Below are 25980 nucleotides of genomic sequence, written 5' to 3'. Positions count from 1 at the left end.
TATTTTAACTTAGTGTTTATGTATTCTTGGTAACATTTTGATAATAAGATTGCATTTAATAATTAATTTAATAACTAATAATTAGGTTATCTTCATTAGTAAGCACAAACTAACATTATTGAATGTCAACATGTGCTAGTGCATTTCGCATCTTGAATTTAGTTACTTCACAGAAACATTCACCACATCTGGTCTTCAAGATCACTAGATATCTATAAGCAGAAGTGTTTGATTAGAGTTGGAGCTAATCTCTGCAGGTCACCAGCCCTCCAGGACCGAGTTTGCCCACACCTGCTGTAAAGTGTACATAAATTTAAGAAACTCCTCACCAGGGGCGGACTGGAGCAAAAATTCAGCCCGGGCACTGTTGCCACACCAGCCCACATTACCACACCGACACAGCCCCTCCCACGGACACGCACATTCACTATTTGTTTTGGTTTAAAGATGGTGAAATAATATGACATTCTTGCCAGATTTTGATTATGTCGGGGTAACCTTGTATTAGGTCGGCCCATCTTGAAACCAGGTGGCAGTTGCCGATTGGGCCAAATGATAAACATTTATTATTATTATTTTTATTATCATCATCATAATATCACATCTAGCAAGAGATAAAAGCTGTCTGCACTTAAAAACAATACATACTAAAAAAAAAAATTAAAAAAAACTGACCGGCCCACATTTAAAAATTGGTCTGGCCCTTCTGGCATTTGCCAGAATTGCCAGAATTGCCAGATGGCCAGTCTGCCCCTGCTCCTCACTGTAATAGTTTTCTGTCATGTCAAACATTATGACCCTGACCCTATCCACTCAGATAACTCAGATTTATACTGCTGTCATATATGTATAGTTAGTCATCTAAGACCAAAACTTGTGTAAATACAGTATACTAATAGGTTAAAGTGAAACATACTTTGTTTTACACCTTAGATGTGTTACTAGACGTACTGCCGTATCATAGAATTATAAAAAGTGCATCGATGGATTTGCTCTTCAGTGTTTGGACTTTCAGCAGTGAAAATTAAACGACACTGAACTGAACTAAACTGAACTTCAACTCTGAAAACGGTTTCAATTTACTTGATCTATAAGTTGCTTTGACACAATCTACATCAGGGGTCACCAACATGGTAGCCCACGAGGATCACATGAGTTGCCCGTGGGCCTGTTATAAAATTAGCTTACCATAGCACCACATACCAGTAAGCTGCATCTAATATTTTTTGTAGCTATTCTTTTTAAATCACACTTGCATTGGTTGATATTTATCTGTTTCCAATCATTGTTGACAACTATTGTGAGAAATCATTAACATGATCAGTGTCTTCACATATATGAATATCATTAATTATTAATAACATATAATTAAAAGTAAATTAAGCAAATTAGTTATTAGGAAGTATGTATCAAACTGGTAGCCCTTCACATTAAACGATACCCAAGAAGTAGCTCTCAGTGTCCAAAAGGTTGGTGACCCCCGATATACATTTTAAAAGCGCTAAAGAATTAAAGATGAAAATCAATTGTTTTAGCTATTTTTATCAAATATATGATTTGCTCGTCAGTAGTTCAATATTTAAAATGTCACATGTTAAATAGCCATGAATCATTTCCTATGGTTTACTCATTGCTCAAATGACTACACAAAAAATAATGATGCATGATCGATTAGTTGACTGTTTGTTTGTGCCGTTCGTGAACTTTCTTAACCTGTGTTTGTAGTTGTTCGGTCAGTGACGCCCATACGGCGATTTGTGTAAAATGTAGGAGGAAAACAACATGTGAGCTCTGTTCAAAAATTAACTGCAGAGTCAGATGTACAGAGGGCATGAACTCGCGATGGAGAGTTTACACAGAAAACAACACAAGTGCACAGTCACTGGGCTTGATAGAAAGAGCAAAGGGCTCAATTGATTCATTCATTCAACAGTATTTATGCATTATTAATAATCCACTATGAATGTAGTGAACTGTACATTTGTACAAAGTGCTACACTTGTGGATGGTTGTTGAACAGATGGAGGGATAGACATTTGGAATGAGAATAGATATATGTAACAGAGGCCCGCTGGTGAAGTGCTGTGCAGGTAAACCTCACTCCTCTGAACTTGAAAAGGTGTGACACGCTAAAGGCCATGGTGTTTAGCCTCCTTCTTGGAGAGTCGCCAGTTCAATCCCAGCTCATAGTGCGTTGGGTGGTGTAGGACTGACGGGTTACATATAAAAATAGAATAGATGTATGAACAGTTGGAGGAATGATGGATAGATGAATAATGGGTAGATAATGGATCAGTGTTTGATAGATAGATAGATAGATAGATAGATAGATAGATAGATAGATAGATAGATAGATAGATAGATAGATAGATAGATAGATAGATAGATAGATAGATAGATAGATAGATAGATAGATAGATAGATAGATAGATAGATAGATAGATAGATAGATAGATAGATGAATAGATGAATAGATGAATAGATGGAAGGATATTTGGATGATTGGACGAATGATGGATGGATGGATGATGGATGGATGGATGGATGGATGAACAGTTGGACGAATGATGGATGGATAGATCGATGGATAGATGGTAGATGGGTATTTGATATTTGAGATGGATGGAGGAATGATGGTCGGCTGGATGGATGAATGTATGGATAGTATATGGATGTATGGATGGATGGATAAATGGATGGATGTATAGATCAATTAAATATGCAAAGATGGAAGAATAGATATTTGGATGATGAATGGATGGATGGATGAACAGTTGGAGAGTCGATGAACAGATGGATGGTTTAAAGATGAATGAAAGGATAGATACTTGGATGATGAATGGAGGAATAATGGGTGGATGAATGGACAAATGATACATGGATGAAAATATAAATAGGATGTATGGATAAATGATAGGTGGATAGATGGATTCAAGAGTTATTATTTCTAATTCACTATAAATTTAGAACACTGTACATTTTTATAAACTGCTACATTTGTTGGATATGTAGATGGTTGATGAACAGATGGATGAATGGATTTTTGAATGATGGATAAATGAATGATGGATGGATGAATGAATGAACAGTTAGAGGAATGATGGTAAGGTGGATGGATCAATGTTTGATGAATGGATGGGTGAAGGAATGAATAAATAATTTTGTAGAAAGAAAGAAAGAAAGAAAAAGAAAGAAAGAAAGAAAGAAAAAAAGAAAGAAAAAAAGAAAGAAAGAAAGAAAGAAAGAAAGAAAGAAAGAAAGAAAGAAAGAAAGAAAGAAAGAAAGAAAGAAAGAAAGAAAGAAAGAAAGAAAGAAAGAAAGAAAGAAAGAAAGAAAGAAAGAAAGAAAGATACTGTAAGTACTGTACTCGTCCACTAGATGTCAGAATGTATCCATCAGTAAATGCAGATATGGTTCTGGCCAGGACAGCTTCACATAATAATGAAAAAAAAATAGGATTCATAACATAGTTTGGTCTGCTGCTGTAAGCTTTGATGAAAAGAAAAAAGCGACAGCCTTTTCAATCACGATAAGTGCCTGACTGGCTATTATTAGCAGACGACAACACTTCAGACAGACGGCTGGCTGTGCAGGCTGTCACCTGCAGGGCGGGAGCGGGACATACTTTGAATGGGTTGGATTTGAGCTCAGGAAATCCGTCTCCTCGGAGAGATCCAATTAGTCCCCTTAGTATCAGAGTTAATTGTCTTCCCTCCTCCAAGCATTTCCTGCATTTATCTCAAATCACAAGCTGTCCACACCAGAGCTGGACCACTGAGGCAAGCAAACAGAAACCAACCGAGCTCGACGCGAAAAAGTGTTAAAAAAACATACTCGTCGCCAGTGAAATTCATCATATCTGTTGTTTTTCCTCTCAAAACGCTCTCATGAACAAACAGCCGGTTTGGGATGTTATCATTAATCTGTCATCAGGCGCTGTGGTGTATTCGTAGATACTGGCATCTGCAGTCATTTTTTCTCTGTGGAAATCTCAGGTTTTGTTAATGCAGCTCCTCTCGAATCAAATCAGATTTTTGATAAACACTGCTAGTGCTTGTGGGAGCAAAGTTACTCCAGCAGACTTCTCCATCTGCTTGGCAGACTGTGCTATAAGATTGATGGAGTTGTCAGGACTCTCACAGCTCAGCTCTGTGTTTAATTAGCTGCGGCTCTTTAAGTGCGAGGCCTTGATGACTGTTTCGGATTGATCCTCAGAGAGGTATTTGTGAAGTGATTAGGCTCTTGTGGTCAGAGTGTTTTCCCCAGTTGTTTTACTCTCATTCTGTGTCTTTCAGTCCCATTACACCCTCAGGAGGTGATTTAATTAAGTGCAGCTTCAGCTAAACACCCTTAATTTTTCCATGACACACTTGTGAAAGCATCATGCCATGCTGGGCGAATACTGGCACTGCTTAACAGCTGGTATCTAAGATTTAATAAGACTATATGGCAATACTTAGAATTTATTCGTCCCTAACCTGCAGGAAGTCATACCAAGACAAGTGAATGCTGACTGTACATTCCACTTTTTTGGTGCATCAGATTTTTTAAATAGGTTTAATAAAGGTTCGTAAATGGCAGTTTCAGTTCCACGAAGAACGTTTTATGTGATTGGGACCTTTCCATTACATAGAATGTTCTTTATAGGGGCAAAAATAATTATTTAAATGTTTTTGGGGGAAAAGGGAAGGAGAGAATGCTTTGGCAATCCAAAATTGGTTCTTTAGATTAAATGTGTGATAGATGGATGAGATGGATGGATGAGATGGATGGATGGATAGGTGGATGAATAAATGAATGATGAATGATAAATCGATGTATGAATTGATTGATTAATGGATGCCAGAATAATTAATTATTGGCGGATTGATGAATGAATTATGGATGGATAGATGATGCATTGATGATGGGTGTATGAATGGATGGATGGATAATAATTGGATGGATAATAGATGGATGGAAAGCAGATGAATCAATGATGGATGTATGTATGGATGGATGAATGGATGGATGGATGAATAATGGATGGATAGCAGATGAATCAATGATGGATGGATGGTTGGCAGATGAATAAAAGTTGGATGGATAATAGATGGATGAATAAATGAATGATGGTTGGCAAATTAATTAATGGATGGGAGGATAAACTATGGTTGGATGGAAGATAAATTAATCAAAGGAGGGATGGATTATGGATGTATGAATTGATGGATGAATGGATGATGGATAAATGCCAAATAAATTAATTATGGATGGCTTGATGGAATAATTATGGATGGAATATAAATTAATGATGGATGAAATGATGGATGGATGGCAGCTGAATCATTGATGAATGGATAGATGGAAGATAAATGAATGATGGGTGGATGGTGGGTGGATAACAGATGGATAAAAAAATAGATGAAGGATGGCAAATTAATTGATGGATGGAAGGGTAGATGGATAAAAGAGTGAATCTTTGGATGGATGAATTATGAATGGATGAATTGATGGATGAATGCCAGATGAATGAATGATGGATGGATTGTTGGATGGATAACGGATGGATAAAGGATGGCATATTAATTATTGTTTGATGAATTATGAATGAATGGAAGATAAATAATGATGGATGAATAAATGGATATATGGGTAATGTATGGACAGATGGATGAATTGATGGATGGATGGCAGATGAATCAATGAATGGATGGATGGATAGAAGATTAATGAATGAATGATGGATAACAGATAAATGAATGGATGAAGGATGGCAGATTAATTATAAATTAATTATGTATGAGTGGAAGATAAATAATGATGGATGAATTAGTAAATGGATTCATGAATGGATCAATGATGAATGGTTGGATGGATGGTCGATGGATAACAGATGGATGAAGGATGGCAGATTAATTATGGATGGATTGTTGGATGAAGTATGGATGAATGGAAAATCAATTGATGGATGGATGAATAAATGGATTGATGGATGATGAATGGATGAATCAATGATGGATGGTTGGATGGATGAATGGATGGATGGAAGATGAGTAAATGGTGGATGGATGGATAACTGATGGATGAAGGATGGCAGATTAATTATAGATAAATTGTTAAATGAATTATGGATGAATGGAAGATAAAATAATGATTGATGGAATGAATGGATGGATGGATGGATGGATGGATGACAGATTGATGGCAGATGAATCAATGATGAATGGATGGAAGATGAATAAATAGATGATGGATGGTAAATGGATGGATGAAGGAATGAATGATTGGTGGATGATTACAGATGGATGGATGAAGGATGGCAGATTAATTATGGATGGATTGTCGGATAAATTGTGGAGGAATGGAAGATAAATTAATGATGGCTGGATGAATTGATGGATGGATGGATGGATGGATGGATGGATGAATGACGTATGGATGGCAGAAGAATCAATGATGGATGAATGGAAGATTAATAATAAATGATGGATGGTAAATGGTTGAATGAAGGAATGAATGAATGGTGGATGGATAACGGATAGATGAAGGGGGATGGATGGATGGTGGATAGATAACTGATGGATGAAGGATGGCAGATTAATTATGGACAGATTGTCGGGTGAATTATGGATGAATGGAAGATAAATTGATGGATGGATGAATTAATGGATGATGGATGAATGTTGGATGAATGGCAGATGAATCAATGATGGATGGATAGAGGATGAATGAATGAAGGATGGATAGATGGTGGATGGATAACAGATGAATGAATGAATGAAGGAATGAATGAATGATAAGCCATGCTATGCACTTACTTTTAAATAATTTAAAGCCCAGTATACTTTGTTAATATGACAAAAGTTTCTATAACGACTATATTGTGTTTAATAATTGAAGGAAATGTCCAGAGATTTAACTCGAAAGCTCTGCCTATTCATAATCTGTTTTGTTTTACAGCGTAGTTTTATTGATTTCATTATTTTAAACTGTTCTCTGTAATGACGGTGCTTCCCCATTTTTTCACAGGTGTTTTTCTAATAATGTGTTTTCCAGACGTCACACTGCAGTAATGATGCCAGCGTCGCTCGCTCTGTCACATGATCACATGATTTGGAAAAACTGAGAAATATTTCATCATGGTTCAGTCGAAGCGCAAAACACGAGACGAATCTGTGCAGTTTGTTTTCCCTTCGACACAGCCTCATATCACCTGAATTAACCCCGCTGTCCCGCTCAACATGAGAAACAGACCTGTGTAGGTGATCTCACGTCTGCAAAACCTCTTGACAACATCTGTTCGCCATCTCAAAGTCTTAAATCGCTTGAGGAAATGGGGCAGAATTATTCCTCTGCAGTGTAAATAATGATCTTATCCACGTAGATTACTTTGGGTTATGTTGCATAATAAGTCTCCGTCATGCACGTGCTTTCATAATTTAAAAGAAATTGGAATCTGCATTCGAATGTGCTTATAGCGACGCTCAAGAGCATATGATCTCATTCCATGGAAATCTTACAGGCTTTCCTATTTGGATCCAGATCTGCTCAGGAAGGCCAGGGTATTCAGTGGGTGAAAAGTTGGGATTTTTTCCCAAAGCTCCAAGAAAATCCTTTAGCGGTGAATTATTTGGAAGCAAGTCAAAACATATGACTTATTGTCTTTTATATGAAAGTTCTGTCTGGTTCTCGAATCTGATTGGTTGATAGCAGTGCAAAGTCTGCAATGTCAGAACTCTTTCAGCCTCCTCACCCTTCTGTATTACTACGCCCACATAGAGTGACAGCAGATCAATAAACTCACTATTGTTTGACAAATATTGCAGCTGTTGGACAACATAATGTACTTCTGAGGCTTTTTTAGGCTAGGATGGAGTTGTTTAGATTGCAACTATGCAGTTTATTTATAAGGATAATGCTTATATTAAATATGTGTTATTTCAGAGCCATCCACAAGATGGCGACAGAGAATGCATAATAAGCCTCTAGAGGAGGAAAAGCCCAGCATAATTTTAAACTACAGCTAATCAAATCATTATAAGGCAGGTAAGTGACTTTCTTAGTTGATCTGTCTCTTTTGCATGTTGTATTGCTGTATTTACTCTATTGTAATCGTAGCGTGTTGAGTGTGAGATGGGACTCACATATTAGGAATGTATGTATTTTGTGTTGTCTTCGTAAAACCCTGTGGTACTTTTTGGTTGGCCATCTGTTTCTAATGAGTCCCCATAATGACAAATGTGAAAAAAAGAGTTTTAGAAATTGTTGCAAATTTATTAAAAAAAATAAATAAATAAATAATGGAAAATTACATGTTCAAAAGCATTTACATTCTTTGATCAATACTTTGTTGATGCACTTTTGGCAGCAATTACAGGTCTTTTTGAATATTATGTCACAAGCCTGGCACACCTGTCTTTGGGAATTTTTGCCTTTTCCTCTTTGCAGTACCTCTCAAGCTCTATCAGGTTGGATGGGAAGCAACGGTGTACAGCCTTTTTCAGATCTCTCCAGAGATTTTCAATAGGATTTGGGACTGGGCTCTGGGTGGGCCGCTCGAGGACATTCACAGAGTTGATGTGAAGCTACTCCATTGATATTTTGGCAGTGTGCTTTGGGTCATTGTCCTGTTGGAAGATGAACCGTCACCCCAGTTTGAGGTCAAGCGCACTCTGAAGCAGGTTTTCATTCAAGATGTCTCTGTATATTGCTGCATTCATCTTTCCCTCTATCCCTTATCGGGGTTATTGATCATCTCCCTGACTGAGGCCCGATCACTCAACTTAGATGGCCGGCTAGCTCTGGAAAGAGTCCTGTTGGTTCCAGACATCTTCCACTTACGGATGATGGAGGTCACACAGAGCAGCAGAAATTTTTCTGTAACCTTCCCCAGCCTTGTGCCTCAGAGGTCTACAGACAATTCCTTTGTCTTCATGCTTGATTTGTGCTTTGACATGCACTGTTAACTCCAATGAAGCTGCTGAAACATCTCAAGATTGATCAGTGGAAATGGAATGTATCTGAGCTCAACTTATAGCTTCATAGGAAAGGCTGTGAATACGTCTGTACGTGTGATTTTTCAGCTTTTTTATTTTTAATAAATTTGCAGCAATTTCAAAAACTCTTTTTTTCACATTGACAATATTTGCTACGGTGTGTAGAATTTTGAGGAAATAAATCAATTTAATCCATTTTGTAATAAGGCTCTATCATTAAAAAATGCAGAAAAAGTAAAGCGCTATGAAACCTTTCCGGATGCACTGTACATTAACTAGATTTAACTAATGCAACTTTGTTGTAGGGTGTTACAACAATTATTATAACATCTTATAAATTATTATAACATTATAATGTCTTTCTGCTTAAAATTGTCCCATATTTTATTTCTCTTAATCAATTTCATATTTTTATTTTGTGAAAAAGTTACAAAACCACCTGTCATTCAGTAAAACGGCAGAATTTTAGTCACATTTCAGCTACATATCTTCAGATCTTAACAAAAAATCTGTATGTTTTGTAAATAATTAATTAAAGTGATTAATTTGACTGTTTCACTATTTGATACAGGGGGCCTGCAATAGAAGTCTTGTCAGAAAACAATGCTTCTGTCATTCATTGTTACACCACAGTGTCATCGGCTGCACTTATCCATGTCTGGTTTGAAGTTTGGCCAGTTTATGTTACCTGCTGTTGGTGATTGCAGTCTAAACCTTTGAGGCTCTCAAGACAACCAAAGGTCAAGCTGAACCCCTACATCACCCCCCAGCGAACACATCAGCAGCACGTCATTTTAAAGGCTGTGCACTTTGACATGTCAATCTGCCTTTAACTATAAACACTCTTGTGTCTGTTCTCATATCAGCCACTCGAGTTCTGCTTCAGCAAGGTCTTAAATCTCCCGTTTTCAAGTGCCATATTATTAAAGCTGATTTTTGCTCTCTATTCTCACAGCGCGCTTCTCTCACACACTTAATCCTGTTGTCATTCGCCTCAATGAAGTCCCCGTTTCGCTGCCCAGGCCGAAGAACCAGAGCAGCTGTCAGATTCTTCGCAGATTTACAGTAAGCCTCCTCTATTAAATCCTGATTATTACCAGATGCTTTTCCCCCCAAGTCTTAGGGTACAAAATGATTTTATTTTTTTATTTTTTTGCTTTCATGGAAGAGAATGAGATCAGTGGAAAAAGCTTGCTGAGCTCGAGCCAAACATAGGTCTCCTCTACGAGAATTTGTCGAGCAGAAATGAATCCTTTCTTAAGGGGGAAAAACACACCCATTTCCCCTTCGGTTCCAGGCAACTATTTTGATCCAAAACATAAACATCCCCAATTCACACTTTCCCTCCCCTCGCCCATTTATATTACCGTGATTTTACCGCATGATTTTGCACATAGTATTCAGCATACACATTATTTATTACCATGGTACCACTCAGTATTTTTTATTTTGTTTTTGTTAAGTACCATGACTAGGTTTATCCAGAGACCACCCTGATCATGCAGCTTCAGCTCATGGAGTCTTCATTACAGAGCCAAAGAAGTAAAAAATAAATTCCTCTATTGGTGAACCATACTTTTTTTTCCTCTTCTCTCTTTTACGCAACAGTGCTGGATGTACAATGAATGTAGTGTCTTCACATAACCGACTTCACCATCACTCTTTCCCAGCTACAAAATGTCATTGCTCACACTTAGACCTCAGTTCCTAATTCAATAGTTTTTTTTAGTTTTTTTTTTTTTTAGGATAACAAGATTTTTCCTATTATTTCATTTCTATTTTTAGTTTCCTAACTTATTATGTGGAAAAATAAATGAAATAAATGAATAAATGCATTTTATTTCGTGTCATATTTCCCATTTACTAAAATGTCTTTATGGCTGAGCATTAGCTGTAGTCTTCTGTCAGACAGGTCAATGGTGTAGCCATTAGAGAATAAAATTACCATCCAATTACATGTCCATATTGATTAAAGACTGGTCAATCAACAGTTTTTTAGAAGCCTTGATTGTTTTTATGAGGTGCTCTGTAAAATGTGCTTGTTTATTTTTTAAATCACATTATTTTTCACATATTTTATTATTTTTATTCTACTGTTTCCATTATCTTAAAGGGGCACTTCACTTTTTTGGAAATTTTGGGGAAGACCCAGAACACGCTGGAGGGACAATGTCACTTGGCTGGCCTGGGAATGCCTCGGGATCCCCCTGGAGGAAATGTCTGGGGAGAGGGAAGTCTGGGGTTCTCAACACTCTCATTCACACACATACACTATGGACAATTTAGCTTACCCAATTCACCTTTACCGCATGTCTTTGGACTTGTGGGGGGAATCAGACCACCTGGAGAAAACCCATGCAAACACAGGGAGAACATGCAAACTCCACACATAAATGCCAACTGACCCAGCTAAGGCCTGAACCAGGGACCTTCTTGTTGTGAGGCGACAGCACTACCTGCTCTGATTTTTAACAGTTGATTTTTTTTTTTACCATTTTTAAATCTATTTACTCAATCTATGGGTCTGGCGGGAGCACTTTTAGCTTAGCTTAGCATAGCTAAGTGAATCAGATTAGACCATTAGCATCTTGCTTCAAAAATGAAAAAAGAATTTTGAATACTTTCACAGCTGAATGGATTTAAAAATGTTAAAACTTAACCGTTTAACTTAAGAAAACTTATAAAATAAGCCAATTTCCAAAAAAAGGAAAAGAAAAAATGGAGTACATAGAAGAGGATAACACAGTGGAGGTCACTTCAGCATAGTTTATTATGTGTAATGTAAGGTGTATTTATAGAACGCATTTATCGTATATGGCCATACACCCAAAGCCCTTCACAATCATGAGGGGAGTCTCTTTACGCCACCACCAGTGTGTAGCATCCACTTGGATGATGCAACAGCAGCCACAGCACAACGGCACCAGCGCTCACCACACACCAGCTATAAAGAGAGTGGAGAGACAGTAATACAGCCAATTCTGTCGATGGGGATGATTGGGAGGCCATGATCAGTAATTGCCGGTATATAACAAAATAAAAAACTTATTGAACAGCAGAAGGCATGTTTACCTACAAAGTCAAATTTATTGAAATAAAATTACTAAATCTGCATTGTAACAATACAGGTACTAATCACTACGTTGCATTTAAGCTATACAAAATGGAGATTATGGAGATTATGGAAAAATGGAGATTATAGAGATTATATTTTGTTGACTGCAAACTCTATTAAATAGGGCTTCTATGCAATATTCATATAAGCTTACTTAATTACTTCGCAATGTCTCATTTATCAAACAGTGTTTGAATAAATCTTGAAAACAGCTTTTTCTGACAGCAACCCTTTCGACTGGTGTCGTCTGGTATTCCTCTCTGCTGTAACATTCTTGCGCATCTGTCGTTGTGTACGCAAATGAGTTATGATGTTGTACTCCACTCAAGATGTTGTAATTATGACGCTCCGCGGTGTCTGTAATGCTAATGGGAGACATGAAACCAGACACAAAGCATCGATCATTAACTCCAGATATTCAGTCAAACGCTGTTGCAATGTGAAGTCAAAAGATCCTCATTTATTTCAATCAGTGACATCATTTTGTTTGTTGATTTGATTCACAGCAGCTTTGGGTTACAAATCTTCATGTGTGTAAGCACTTTACTTTTTCAATTGGCGTTGGAAAACATGATGCTTTTTCTAATGTGATCCAATTGTTCTGCATCTTTAACAAAGCAGCATGTAATGCCACTCTGAGGATTATATATGCAATCTTATAAAATTTTAATCATTATTATCTCATGTATTGCGACACGATGGCGGAGTGGGTAGCACGTTCACCTCACAGCAAGAAGATATGGTTCGAGCCTTGACTGGGTCAGTTGGCATTTCTGTGTGGAGTTTGCATGTTCTCCCTGCGTTCGCGAGGGTTTCCTCCGGGTGCTTCAGTTTCCCCCACAAGTCCAAAGACATGCGGTATAGATGAATTGGGTATGCTAAAATTGACGGTAGTGTGTGAATGTGTTTCCCAGTGATACGTTGCGACTGGAAGGGCATCCACTGCGTAAAACATATTCATTCTGCTGTGGCGACCGCAGATTAATAAAAGGACTAAGCCGAAAAGAAAATGAATGAATCTCATGTATTATTAGTCATGTTTAAGTAGTAATAATGGCAACACAGGCTCAGTGGAAAAATGTACCCCAGTATACATTTCTGGAGAGTGTAAATTATGTAGCCAGAGCTATGTATCGCTGCGTTTCGTCTTTAAAACGAACACTACAGCGGTATGACTGCACAGATAACTTCTGTTTCTTTACGCGCTACCAGCTGACCACTTACCTCTGTATGGACTGCTATTTCGCTGTTACCATTTTGCTTGGTTGCTCACTGCATACGTTGGTGGACTTGAGTCACAGAGAGGAGTTGACTGGAATGATGGGGTTCGAGTCCGGCGAAGACAGTTTCCAGAAAGCGGGTAAAACAAAAAGAAAAGGCAGAAAATCGAATAAAGAAATAAAGAATGGTGAGAAAGTGGTAAGATCTAAAAGCGTAGTAAAAATCAGGCAGCTGCGAGGGCTTTTCTGTTTCCGGATTGCTTTTGAAAACACTGTCGGTTGGGTTTAGGGAAGAGGGTAGGTGGGGGGTCGGTCGGTCAGTCAGTGGCCTCTGGTGGATTTACGCAAAAACAACAAGTGCAAGGGCACTTGTGAGAGAAATTTGAGATCTGACAAAGCATACACAGCGGCCTCTGGTGGATTTGTGAAAACAAAAATTGCAAAAAAAAAAAAATGTGTTGGATGGAGAAGGGATTTCCCGGACGAAGGACGAAAGTGAAGAGGGTTGGGAATTCACGGAAGAAAATGAAAGTGAACAGCAGACGGGGGAGGTTGAGGAGGGTGATCGGTAAAATGAGGTGCTGGATTAGATTTCAGAGGTGCCGGATCTGTGGCACAAATTAAGCCCTGAGAAGTACCTATCCATAATAAGCCTGGGTTGCATTATGGACATATATATATATATATATATATATATATATATATATATATATATATATATATATATATATATATATATATATATATCAGTGACCATATCTTCCTTTCCACACTTATTTTTAAGATAAGATTAATTGACTGATAAATGATCAATTATTTCTGTTAAATAATTTTTCAATTATTTCGATTAAATAATTTTTGATGGTTGATTCACTGTATTATTTTTTTTCTTTTCAGGCCAAGAAATATCATATCAAATTTTGTATTAATGGGTCTATTCATCAGTTTTTTTTTCTTCCAAAGAAAGTTATTTTCATATCTTTGCATCCTCAATTTTATTTATTTATTTATTTTTCTTCCAAAATTATGTCAAATAAAGTAAAACTAAATGTTAATATGATTTAAAGTGCCAATTTAAATGTGATACAAGTTTCAAAATCAAACAAAAAGTGCTCAGGGGTTTCTTAAATAATGTGTCCTTGCTCTTGTGTAAGGGATTCATCAGAATAAACAGCAGCAATCAGTCCAAGGCCTTTGAAACTTAAGCGGATTTTTGCTGTAATACAAATTTCATTTGATAGTATTTTATTATTTTAACTTATACAACTAAGTCATGAGTCAATGTTTTGTTTACTCTATAAAATATATTCACAAATATTCTACTATTCAGTTGATTGGAAACTCTTTTGCACATGAAAGCTATAATGAAAGCTTTTAATGAAAATGCCACATTAACAGCAATATTATGAAATATTTAACATGATTTAAGTAATTAAATTCATTATAATTGTTGAAAAAAAGAAGAACTATAATTTTTGATTAGCTCATCGACTCCTTCCTGAAAAATAAATAGATATAAAAGAGAAAAGTCTGCGGTAGTACAAGGTTACAACAGATTTAATGAATGAAACTAAAGGTTTGCATTTACAGAGATTCATGAAAACCTATGACTGTGGTTAGTTCATAATCACAATAATTAAGATCTACGTGAGCCAATACTGAGCAAAACTTGGCCTGCTCTTTTTTTCAGACATAACGTGTTAAAATCTGCACATTGGTGGCGCTGTTTCTCTTTCAGACACTAAAGCATTGCTCTTGAGGGAGTGGCGCAGCTTTTGGCCTTTCATTTGTTCCTCTTTATTCTTTCTTTTTTTCTTTCTCTCTCTCTCACACACAGTTGTTCTGCATGTAGACGAGATGCAGATGTGGAAAGAGCTTTATCCTCCCCCTCTGGAAGAGAAAGACAATGTCAGATGCCTCATTTATTTCTCTCTCTCAAACTCTTCACCTCTCAGCTCTTGACAACTGTGTAGCTTTTGAGTGCATTTTAACAGTCTCTCTCATCATCACACAGAGCACATCATTCCTCCTGATGACTTTTTCTGCATAACCTCATTTTCTTCCTACTTGTGTTTCACAAAGTGGATCTTTAAGCTTCTGCCCAACCAAACCACATTGCTCCATGTCACATGCACATTCAATCTCATAAAACGAAAGTAAAAAACATCCAGAAAAAAAGAGATGCTTGAATAAAACTTTTAGAGTGGTGTTAGAGAATCTATGAGATTGCATTATTAACATATACATCTCAGTACTAATATATGGGGTGTTCCTTAAAGTGATGAGCTGCATTGCTGTATGAAATTGTGCATTATATTTATACTAAATGTAATAATCAGTGCAAGCAATGAAATGTTAGTACTTAATATATTCTATAATATATAGAGATACAAAGATTAGATTTAATAGTAGTTTGAAAAGGTTTTTAGTTCTAAATTAGGTTTTTAATTAATTTTAGTTACTTTTTTTGTAGTTTTGTGTCAAATATGTTTATACTATTACTTTCATTAGTCTCTTAATTTTATTTATGAAGATAGATAAAAATAACAAATATTCAACTGAATGACTAAATAATAAATATTGTTTTTCGTTTAAATGTAATACTTTTATATTACTTTATTAATTTTTTATAATATTTATTATTATTATTATTATTATTATTGTTGTTGTTATTATTATTATTATACTTTATTATTTATTTGTTATTTAGTCCTAATAAAGTGCAAAGTATCTTAAAAGTTGTTATTATTATTATTATAAATTGTATTATTATTATTTATTATTATTATTATTATTATTATTATTATACTTTATTATTTATTTGTTATTTCGTTCTAATAAAGTGCAAGGTATCTTAAAAGTTGTTGTTATTATTATTATTATTTTTATCATTATTATACTTTATTATTTATTTGTTATTTAGTCCTAATAAAGTGCAAAGTATCTTAAAAGTTATTATTATTATTATTATTATTATTATTATTATTATTATTATTATTATTATTATTTGCTTTTATTTAATAGTGGCAGCAAAGCATTTTTAAAAGTCAGGCAACGTCACTCGTGTTTTCCATAAACATGTTGCTCATCAAATATATTATATGATTATGAGTATATCAGATTTGAAGAAGTGTTTTAGGGCCTTCTAAGAGCGCTAAAGAAAAGTAAAGATGAAGCCCAGAGGTAAAGATATGAGCGAACTGAACTCCTCCTCCTCCTGCTGCGCGCTCCTGCAGAAAGGCGTTTCATTCTGCTGCGCGCTCGGAGCGGACGCGCTACTGTCCGCCACTGCATCCCACAGACCCTCATTTCATAATTCATCTGTATTTATATCACTCATTCTGTATTGTGTGTTCCCCCCAACGCCACTTTGCACGGTTAACGTGCAGTTAAATCAGGATCTATGGCGCTTAATGGATATATATTGACCGCTCTGTGCGCTCTTTGGGCAGGGATCTTCGCTCAGGATGTCTCCAGATCCTCCTTCAGAGGTAATCATCTTTTCAGTGTTACTTGTAATGTTGAAGTGATTTGCATAAAACGTAAAGCTCATTTATCTATTAAGATGTATCTGTTGTGCATGAAAGGCAATTATACAGTTGACATGGTGGATGTGGGTTGGGATTTGAATGCATTTCAGATTGTCTTATAATAAACACTGGAAAGTTATAATAAGTTTTAAAGATGTATTTTGAATCATAGTAGGTCAATATATGGTAGTGTGCATTATAGTAATCATAAAGATTGAGGGTGGTACGTGTGGTAGCCCAAGTTATAATATAGTGCAGTTACAAAAAGCAGTAATAGCAGGCTATAGCAACTTATAGGGAAAACTCCACTTACTATATCTTATCCTATGCAAAACGACATGTTTACTCAGAAAGCATAGCATGATAATGTTTGAGTTGAGATGCTGTTTGTTAGGCTACAGTAAGCATGCATGAGATTATTATGTCTACAATTTATTAAAATGAACAAAATGTTGCAGTGTGATTGATATCAAAATAATGATGAGTTATGATTCATGATGCAGAATTGTTGATCTTTTGTTTTTGGAAAAATTTTCAAGAAAGGATTTAGGATAAATTTATAGAACATTTTTATAGAAACTGTTAAAGTAGGTAGAATTATTATTATTATTATCATTATTATTATTATTATTATTATTAGTAGTAGTAGTAGTAGTAGTAGTAGTCTATTTATTTAGTTAATTTTATCGGACTGATTCAAGGACATTTAGAATTAATTTATTTAGATTGAAAATTATTATTAGAGCCCTAGAGGTAAATTTTGTGATAGCATTGGGGCAGTTCTGGTACTCTCATTTTATATCTGGATACATCTATATATCTGAAAATCATATTTCTTTATCAAGATGTACAAATAACCTGTGATGTCACGTGACTGCAGAGTTTAGGTCAGGTGATTCAAACTTCTCACGTTCAATATTGAAAACCGAACATCATCCACCAATAGGGGGAGCTCATTAATTCCCCAATCTAACTATAATATCACAGAGAGGAAATGAAAGTTCATAGCTTTTAAACAGCATCAACTTGTTGTTATGTGCTTCCCTTTTATTGTTTATTTTGAAAAACTACCTCATAAAATGTTTAGCCTTATGTAAAAGACAACAATTTTTATACTTTACACAACCGTTTTCTTGCAAATTCACATTGAAGCTTTTAAAACTGAAACTAGACTTGATAGATTAGATTAGATTAGATTAGTAAAGCATCATTTGTTTTGATTGTCCTTGTGTTTTCTGCAGAGTGTCCTGTGGACCTGTTCTTTGTGCTGGACACGTCTGAAAGTGTGGCTCTCAGAGCCAAACCTCCAGAGTTTTACATCAACCAGATCAAGACCTTCACAAAGCTGTTCATCGATGAGCTCAAAGACCTGTATGCTATCTTTTATTAATACATATTCTCATGTTTAACAAAGAAATCTAATTTTTTTAACTGTATTTTCATAGCATCTAGCACAGGGCTGTCAAACTCAATTCCTGGAGGGCCGAAGTCCTGCACAGTTTAGTTCCAACCCTGCTCCAACACACTCATCTGTAGGTTTCAAACCATAGATATATACACTAGATATCGCATAGGGACCCTGAGCATGCGTCAATAGCGCTGCCACATTGGTACAGTGCTCCCAGGACAAATGTCATTCAACTGCACTAATCAAGACAGTGTTATTACGTGAAGATGCGGGACTTTAGCACTGTGTACGGGTGTAGTAACGAGCAAACAAAGAAAACAAAGCACAAAGGCAGAACATTTCATAGGTAATATTTTGTTTTTTTCTGTTTTTGTATGTTCTGAACTTTTGTGATAATCAGGTAATGTTTATCGTTCGGGTGACTCATTTACAAACGAATCGCTTTCTCCGTCAGTATGAGAAGTGAAAGCAGGAGAGGAGCTGTGTTTCAGGACATGATTAGATTAAATTTAACAGGGAGGGTGAATAGTACATTTCTGTACACACAAACACAAGCTTTTTGTCAGGAATGCCCGTGCGGTCACTGATCCATCAATGTAGAAAAGTTATGTAAAATTATAATTTTCGAAATTAGAAAAAAAAATTACATACTAACATCCAGGAAAACTCCCGATCACAGATATATGTGTTTATGTGTATATCTCTGGCTTTGCATGGCCACAGTCCTCCACTGTTCCTTGGTCCTGCATTGATTTCAAAGGAGCGCTACCCTGTAGCAAGATGGCGGCGCTATTGACGAATTCCGTCCAATAGACAACAATAGGCCAGGCGACATCTAGTGTATAAATCTATGGTTTCAAACAAGCCTGAAGGACTCAATTAGTTTGATCAGGTGTGTTTAATTAGGGTTGGAACTAAACTGTGCAGAGCTGCGGTCCTTTTGGAACTGAGTTTGACACCTGTGATCTAGCATATGCTTTTAAAGGTGCACTGTAAAGCGTATACCAGGCCTAATTTTGTTGTGGAGCCTCAGCTAACAACAGTTAGAAAGATTTAACATTTACAGTAAATTCAAATGAGTTACTGCAAAAAAAAAAAACAACAACAACTAAATATATTATTGTAAAGCATCCTTTAGGAAATCTGAATTTAAAATAAAGATCTGTGAGGGGTGTACTTATTTATGCCAAACACTGTATGTCGTGTTTCTGCCAGACGCCAGCCCTGTGATCGCGATGTGACATGGAACTCGGGAGCGCTGCACTACAGTGACGACACAGAGCTGGTCATGGGATTAGTCGACCTCAACACAAAACGTGCTGACCTGAAAGCTGCCATCGACAGAATCAAATACATCGGCAAGGGAACGTACACCGACTGCGCCATCAAGGAGGGCATCGCTGAGCTGCTCAGAGCGTATGTGAATTCTGACATTTTTTATAATGCCATATTAAAATAAATGTAATAGTGCATGTATGTAAATAACCACATGCGTCCGCCTGCAGGGGTTCGCATTATCATGAGAATAAATACATTGTGGTGGTGACGGATGGTCATCCTATAACCGGATATAAGGAGCCATGCGGTGGCATTCAGGAGGCCGCCAATGAGGCTCGACAACATGCCATTAAAGTGTTTGCTGTGGCCATCTCACCTGACCAGGAGGTACTGTAGTAAACTTAATAGATAATATGCATTGGGGTGCACAATATGTAGTTTCAGTATCGATATCGCTTGTCATATTGATATCGTTGTAATTGTAATTAAAGGGATAGTTCCTCCAAAAAATGTTATTCTGTCATCATTTACTCATCCTTTACTTGATTTAAACCTTAAAGAGTTTCTTTATTCTGTTAAACACAAAAGAAGATATTTAGAAAAATGCTGAAAACCAGTAACCATTATCTTCCATATTATTTGATTTGTCAATGGTGACAGGTTTTCAGCTTTCTCCAAAATATCTGCTTTTGTGTTCAGCGGAAGAAAAAAACTCATAAAGGTTTGGAAGCACTCGAGAGAGAGTAAATAGTGAGTAAATTAAATTTTTTTGGGGGGGTAAACTATCCCTTTAAGCAAAAACACAGTTCAGAACAAAGGTTAACCCTTGTAGAGTTAAAGTAAAATGGGGGGATTTTTTAAGGCCTGTGACTTTGGAGATTTTGAGCTAATTTAAATCGTTTGGGCGCTACAACTGATCAAATTTCTTGCTTTAACAAAGATGAATTGGATTTAATTGTTTCTACAATAAAGACTATAATAGTCAACAGTTGAAATGTATCAAAAAAGACAAGAATGGATGTTTTTGAAGAGTGTCAGGACAACTTTGATGAAAGGTTTGATCCACTTATCAAATGTCGATTACAGAATACTGAATTACTGTGTTATTTTGCATTTGATAACTGCGGTTCAACACCGTTAGACTCTCCAGAAAATCGTAAGCACTGTTTATTCAGTCTGTATCTTTGTTCTATTTTATTCATTTTCATGTTTATGTAATTTGTTTATTATATTTTATGCTGATTCGCTCCCCTGCAAAATCATCACTATCAATGTAAAATTAGGAGTCATTTTGTAAAATTATATTCATATCAAAATGTACAGTACAGACTAAAAGTTTTGACACACCTTCTCATTCAGAGAGTTTTCTTTATCTTCATGACAATGAAAATTGTAGATTCACACTAAAGTTCTTGATTCACATGAATGTCATATTCTAGGTTTTTCAAAGTAGCCACCTTTAGCTTTGATTACTGCTTTGCACACTCTTGGCTTTCTCTTGATGAGCTTCAAGAGGTAGTCTGTTAGACTCATGTGACATGTATGCTGCCTATTCTTGGCCAGGACACTCTTGTAAAAGGGATTTTTAATCTCAGTGTGTCTTTCCTGGCAAAATAAAGTTATAATAAATAAAATTACATTTTTAAAATGTGTAATACACAAAAAGGGGTCCTGTTATGTTTTGGACAATATATTCTATCATTATCAGTTGTCTTTGAAGCTCAAAATATCTCACTAATTATTTATTATTCCATGCTGCAAATGTGTGTTTTTAGATGGAAGCAAAAACATGCTATTTTGGTGCGTCTCTCTTTAAATGCAAATGAGCCGCTGCTACACGCCCCACTTTCCAGAAGAGGGCGGAGCCTTTACAGCCTGTGCCTTAGATACTCAGACAACAATAAATCACAAATATACGTATTTCGAAGCTTACAAAAATCTAAATGTAGTTGTTACGCTATTTATCTCAGGGTGTCCATATTAAAATGTTGTTATTAAATTAAATAAAAAAATTAGGGCTGTCAAAATTTGCGTGTTAATGCACGTGGTTAATTTTAAATATTTAATGCTTAAAAAAATAACGCAAAAACTTCCTGTTGTGGCCGACGTGTGTTCAGGTATGGTGCATGCATAGAGGCGACCTAGGTGGCCGCCTTGGGCTGCAGAATAGTGAGCGAACCCCCCGGTCTTCACTTTCATCTGCTACACCCACCCCCTCCCTCACGGTCAACTTTTGTAAAGCGTCTGCTTCACGTTGCTGTCAGAATCCTTGCTTGTAAAATACAGCCATACTTTAGAATGCTTAGTTTAAGCAAACTTGATGAACGCGATCATGCGTGTTGATTAATCTGAAGGGATCCCTCGCTCACCGGGTCTGCTGTACTGCACGCGTTGTCTGTGTGTGAGTGTGTGAGTGTGTTTGTCTGTGTAGTCCACTTAGAATCCAACATGGAAATCATTTTTGTTTGTTATTGGCATTGATTGTTTTGAAATTCAAATGGCGTAAATATGTAAATAAATATGGCGTTTCGTGATTAATCCTGATTTATAAGAAAAAAAAATGTGATCAATTACATTAATTTTTTTTAAATCATTTGACAGCCCTAGAAAAAATACATGTAATAAAAATGTACATAAAAATAAGCTCATAGTTCCTAAAAATCAAGTGCTTCTAGGAAAGAACCAACAACTACAAATTTAGCATGGTTTATGCATTTTATTGTTTGAAAAAGCTATTAGATTTTTATTTGAAACCCTTAATAGCAAGTAAACAATATAAAAGTGTCACTTAGCAGTAAATCCCACATTTTGTTTCCTATTTAAGTTAGCAGCATTGTGTATGGCCACACAAAACTACATGTAATGTTTTTCATTTGACATTTCATTCTCATGCAGATGTATTTAGGCAACCAATAATGTTTTGCTTTTCTTTCATCCCTTCTTCCCAGGACACCAGACTGTCTGTCATTGCCACAGATATAAACTACAGACAGAACTTCACCGCTGCAGACAACTCCCGCTCCACACAAATGAGCACTATACGCTCCATCATCCACATGATTGTGAGTGTCATAATGCAAACTCACCACAGTAAGCATGTTTATGCGGTTTCCCTGCGGATTTATGAGTCGGACTGACCTAAGCACATACCAAATAAAATTGCCTAAAGAAAAGAAAGGACACTTCTTTTAAAATTGCATGAGAAAATGATATCGAGAAACGCATAACATGGACAGACAGTACATTGGGCTTTATAAACTATTATTCATATGAAAAATTTCAACATTCTAATGGGACATTCTAACAGAAACGTACATGATCTGTCCCTGAAATAAAAACATAAATACAGTGAATAAAAAGTATCTCATCCCAAAATTTCTAAAATAGACTGATGGTCGATTTCTGTGAGTTGTTCTGTTATTTATTTATTATTTATCTATTTATTAGCCCTCCTAAATAATTAGCCCCCCTGTTTATTTATTTCCCCAATTTCTGTTTAATAGAGGGAAGATTGTTTCAACACATTTCTAAACATAATAGTTTTAAGAACTAATTTCTAATAACTGATTTATTTTATCTTTGCTATGATGACAGTAAATAATATTTGATTAGATATTTTTCAAGACACTTCTATACAGCTTAAGGTGAATTTTAAAGGCCTAACTAGGTTAATTAGGTTAACTAGGCAGGTTAGGGTAATTAGGCAAGTTATTGTATAACAGTGGTTTGTTTTGCAGACTACAGAAAAACATATAGCTTAAAGGGGCTAATAATTTTGACCTTAAAATGGTTTTTAAAGAATTAAAAACTGCTTTTATTCTAGCCAAAATAAAACAAATAAGACTTTCTCCAGAAGAAAAAATATTATACTGTGAAAATGTTCTTGCTCTGTTAAACATCATTTAAATGTATATGTTATGTTTATATATATAAACATAAGTTACCTGTAACTATTGACTTCCACCAAATGAAAAACAGATATTATGAAAGTCAATGGTTACAGGTTTCCAACTTTCTTCAAAATATATTTTGTGTTCAACAGAGTAAAAAAGACAAACCGGTTTAGAACAAGTAAAGGTTGATTAAATTCTGACAAGTTTCTTTTATTTTTATTTTTTTGTGGTGAACTATCCATTTAAAAATGAAAAATATTTAAACAAATTTGTTTATTTTAAGTGAAATGCTAATCATATTCAATGATTTATGCATAGCTAATAGTGCCCCCAGCAGACCCGGAGATTGGCTGAGTATATTAAGCTGTGGTAACAACCAATATTTACATATATTTACATATATAACGTTTCAGCGAGACATCATTTAGTTGTGATCTTCGAAAAACTCTCACGAAATTCTCACAGCTGCTGCGGTTGTCAGGGGGCAGGGAATGATGCAAATTAAACAACACTGCACCAATTGCAACAAATTAGGATTTGTTGAATTTGTTATACAGTTAAAGGGGAGGCGAATAAACATAAATTGGGGAAGTCTAATCAGCAAAACAAGTATACCGAGGGTATGTGCAATTATTGATCCTATCCTCAGAAGTCGTAATGCCCAAACAGCTCATGGAAAAAAGTGGGGACACAGAGTATATGTGCGAATAGCTCCGACTACACCACTTGTACAAACCCTTTCAATGTCCTTGTCCTTATTCCAATGGAACCTGCAGCTTTAATAGCTTTGTTATGCTAAAAACTGTTATTTAGAAAAAAAATACTTTAGAAATAGCAAGTTTACGTTGTTTTCATTCACATCAACTGATTAAAAATGTGAAATTATAAAAAAATTCAACAAATAAATACTAAAAATATATAAAACAAAAACATTTACATATGTCCCCATGTTTCTGTCTGTCCGGTCACAATTGAATTAAATTTAACATACAATAGCGCAATACATGTTTAAGGTAAGGACTTGGAAGTGACATCATTTGACGGAGATAAAGCTGACGGTGATCAAGAATGCATTCTGTCATTGAATTGTATGATTTTATGCTTGTTTTTGTATGATTTCATTGAGGACGACAAGCTTAAAGTGGAGGTCCAGTGTATTTTTTAAGGCTTGGTTGTGTTTATGGGGTGCAAAGTAACGTGTGCTCATGCTTTGTTTGTAGAAAATCAAGTTATTTGTTCATATATTTTACTTTAATTATATACTCCTACTCAGCTAACATGAAATCGACTGGCATATTTCCTAGTTCCTCTGAAAGCCCGCCCTCAAGAGGCTCTGATTGGTCAGCTAACATAGGTGGCTGTAATTTGCGGATCAGCTTCATGTAACCAGGAAGGATTTCTGCTATAACAGCGCATCTGGCCACGTCCCTTGTGTATTTTTTTGTAGTCCCCAAACTTCGTTCACTAAGCTAACTCTGTAAAAGCCAATGTCTCCCTTTGCATTGAACTTTGAGCGTATTACATTTAGAGATGTTGTTTATGTTCACACAGCTATGTTACACAACAACTAAAGTTTAAAATATGATTTCATAGTGGATCATCCTTTTAAAGGTCAGGCCATGTCACGTTTTTTTATAAGTGAAACGTACTTTTTTGGTAGAATGTCCCTTATTTAATTAGGATGCGTTCAATTGATCGAAAGTAACAACAATTTGTTAATGTTACCAAACATTTGTACTGTATGTCTTCTGAGCTTTCTGTTCATCAAAGAACTATTTTAATAATTAAGTAATTTAAGTAATACATGACGCTGAAATTTATATGACATTTAAATTAGATAAATAATATTTGAACATAAATTAAAAATAAACTAGCTTTAAAAAACAGTTAATTAAAGTAAAATATTAACAAAATGCTGTATTTTTTTATCAAACCAGAAGAGTTTGTACAGTACTCCAACTTTTTAAATCAAATTTTGTCAAATATTTTAGTTTATAGACTCAAAGCTGTATAAATCTATTAATAGATTCTTATTACTACATGATTTCCAACCCAGTGAACATTCTTTATCAGTCATCTATCAGTTATTGCAGATATTTTAATTAAGATGTTTGACATTAAAATACTGTCTTCTTACCATTTTTTTGCTTTTTATTACAGACAAACGAAACAAAGGATGTGGTATGTGTCCTATCCATAGCTTTTGCACATTTATATACCATAATAGCTTTTATTTTGTACCGTGATATATTAACTTTGTCTTCTCGATCAATCTCTCCTTCAGTGCTGCTCCTTTGACTGCATCGTAAGTAAAATTTCTTTCCTAACCTATTCATAAATATTGATTTCTAATGGTTTCTAATGGCTTTATGCATTTTGCCACACTGCAGGCTGAAGGAGGCCCTCAAGGACCCCCTGGAGATCCAGGTCAAAGGGTAAGTATTAATAAAATATATTTTTATGACTTTATTTTGCCTCTCCCTTCATGTACATGGAAACCACCTGTTGATCTCAGTGAAACATTACACGCATTCATGTTTAATCCACTCTCAGCATGT

At 35.7% G+C, this 25980-nt stretch overlaps 1 protein-coding gene and 1 long non-coding RNA gene across 2 annotated transcripts in view; both read left to right on the top strand.

Annotated features, from left to right (window-relative positions):
* The first annotated feature begins 6904 nt into the window (after positions 1–6904).
* Positions 6905–13754, top strand: LOC141376647 (uncharacterized). Its single transcript, XR_015502847.1, has 3 exons — positions 6905–8635; positions 8899–10043; positions 11092–13754. It is a non-coding gene; the product is annotated as an uncharacterized LOC141376647 (long non-coding RNA).
* Positions 13755–16555: 2801 nt separating this feature from the next.
* Positions 16556–25980, top strand: part of col6a1 (collagen, type VI, alpha 1) — a 69559-nt gene continuing 60134 nt past the window's right edge. Inside the window, exons 1-8 of the mRNA XM_087272944.1 lie at positions 16556–16804; positions 18085–18214; positions 19467–19667; positions 19757–19916; positions 22478–22591; positions 25583–25603; positions 25707–25727; positions 25813–25857. Coding sequence (XP_087129070.1) covers positions 16717–16804; positions 18085–18214; positions 19467–19667; positions 19757–19916; positions 22478–22591; positions 25583–25603; positions 25707–25727; positions 25813–25857 — 780 coding nt within the window. The 5' untranslated portion in view covers positions 16556–16716. The remainder of the gene's footprint in view (positions 16805–18084; positions 18215–19466; positions 19668–19756; positions 19917–22477; positions 22592–25582; positions 25604–25706; positions 25728–25812; positions 25858–25980) is intronic.

This window comes from Danio rerio, chromosome 11, assembly GCF_052040795.2.
Source record: "Danio rerio strain M-AB ecotype USA chromosome 11, GRCz13ab, whole genome shotgun sequence".
NCBI classification, from domain to species: Eukaryota; Metazoa; Chordata; class Actinopteri; order Cypriniformes; family Danionidae; genus Danio; species Danio rerio.
Note: the sequence above shows the minus strand (reverse complement) of the source record. Positions and strands in the feature narration are given on the sequence as shown.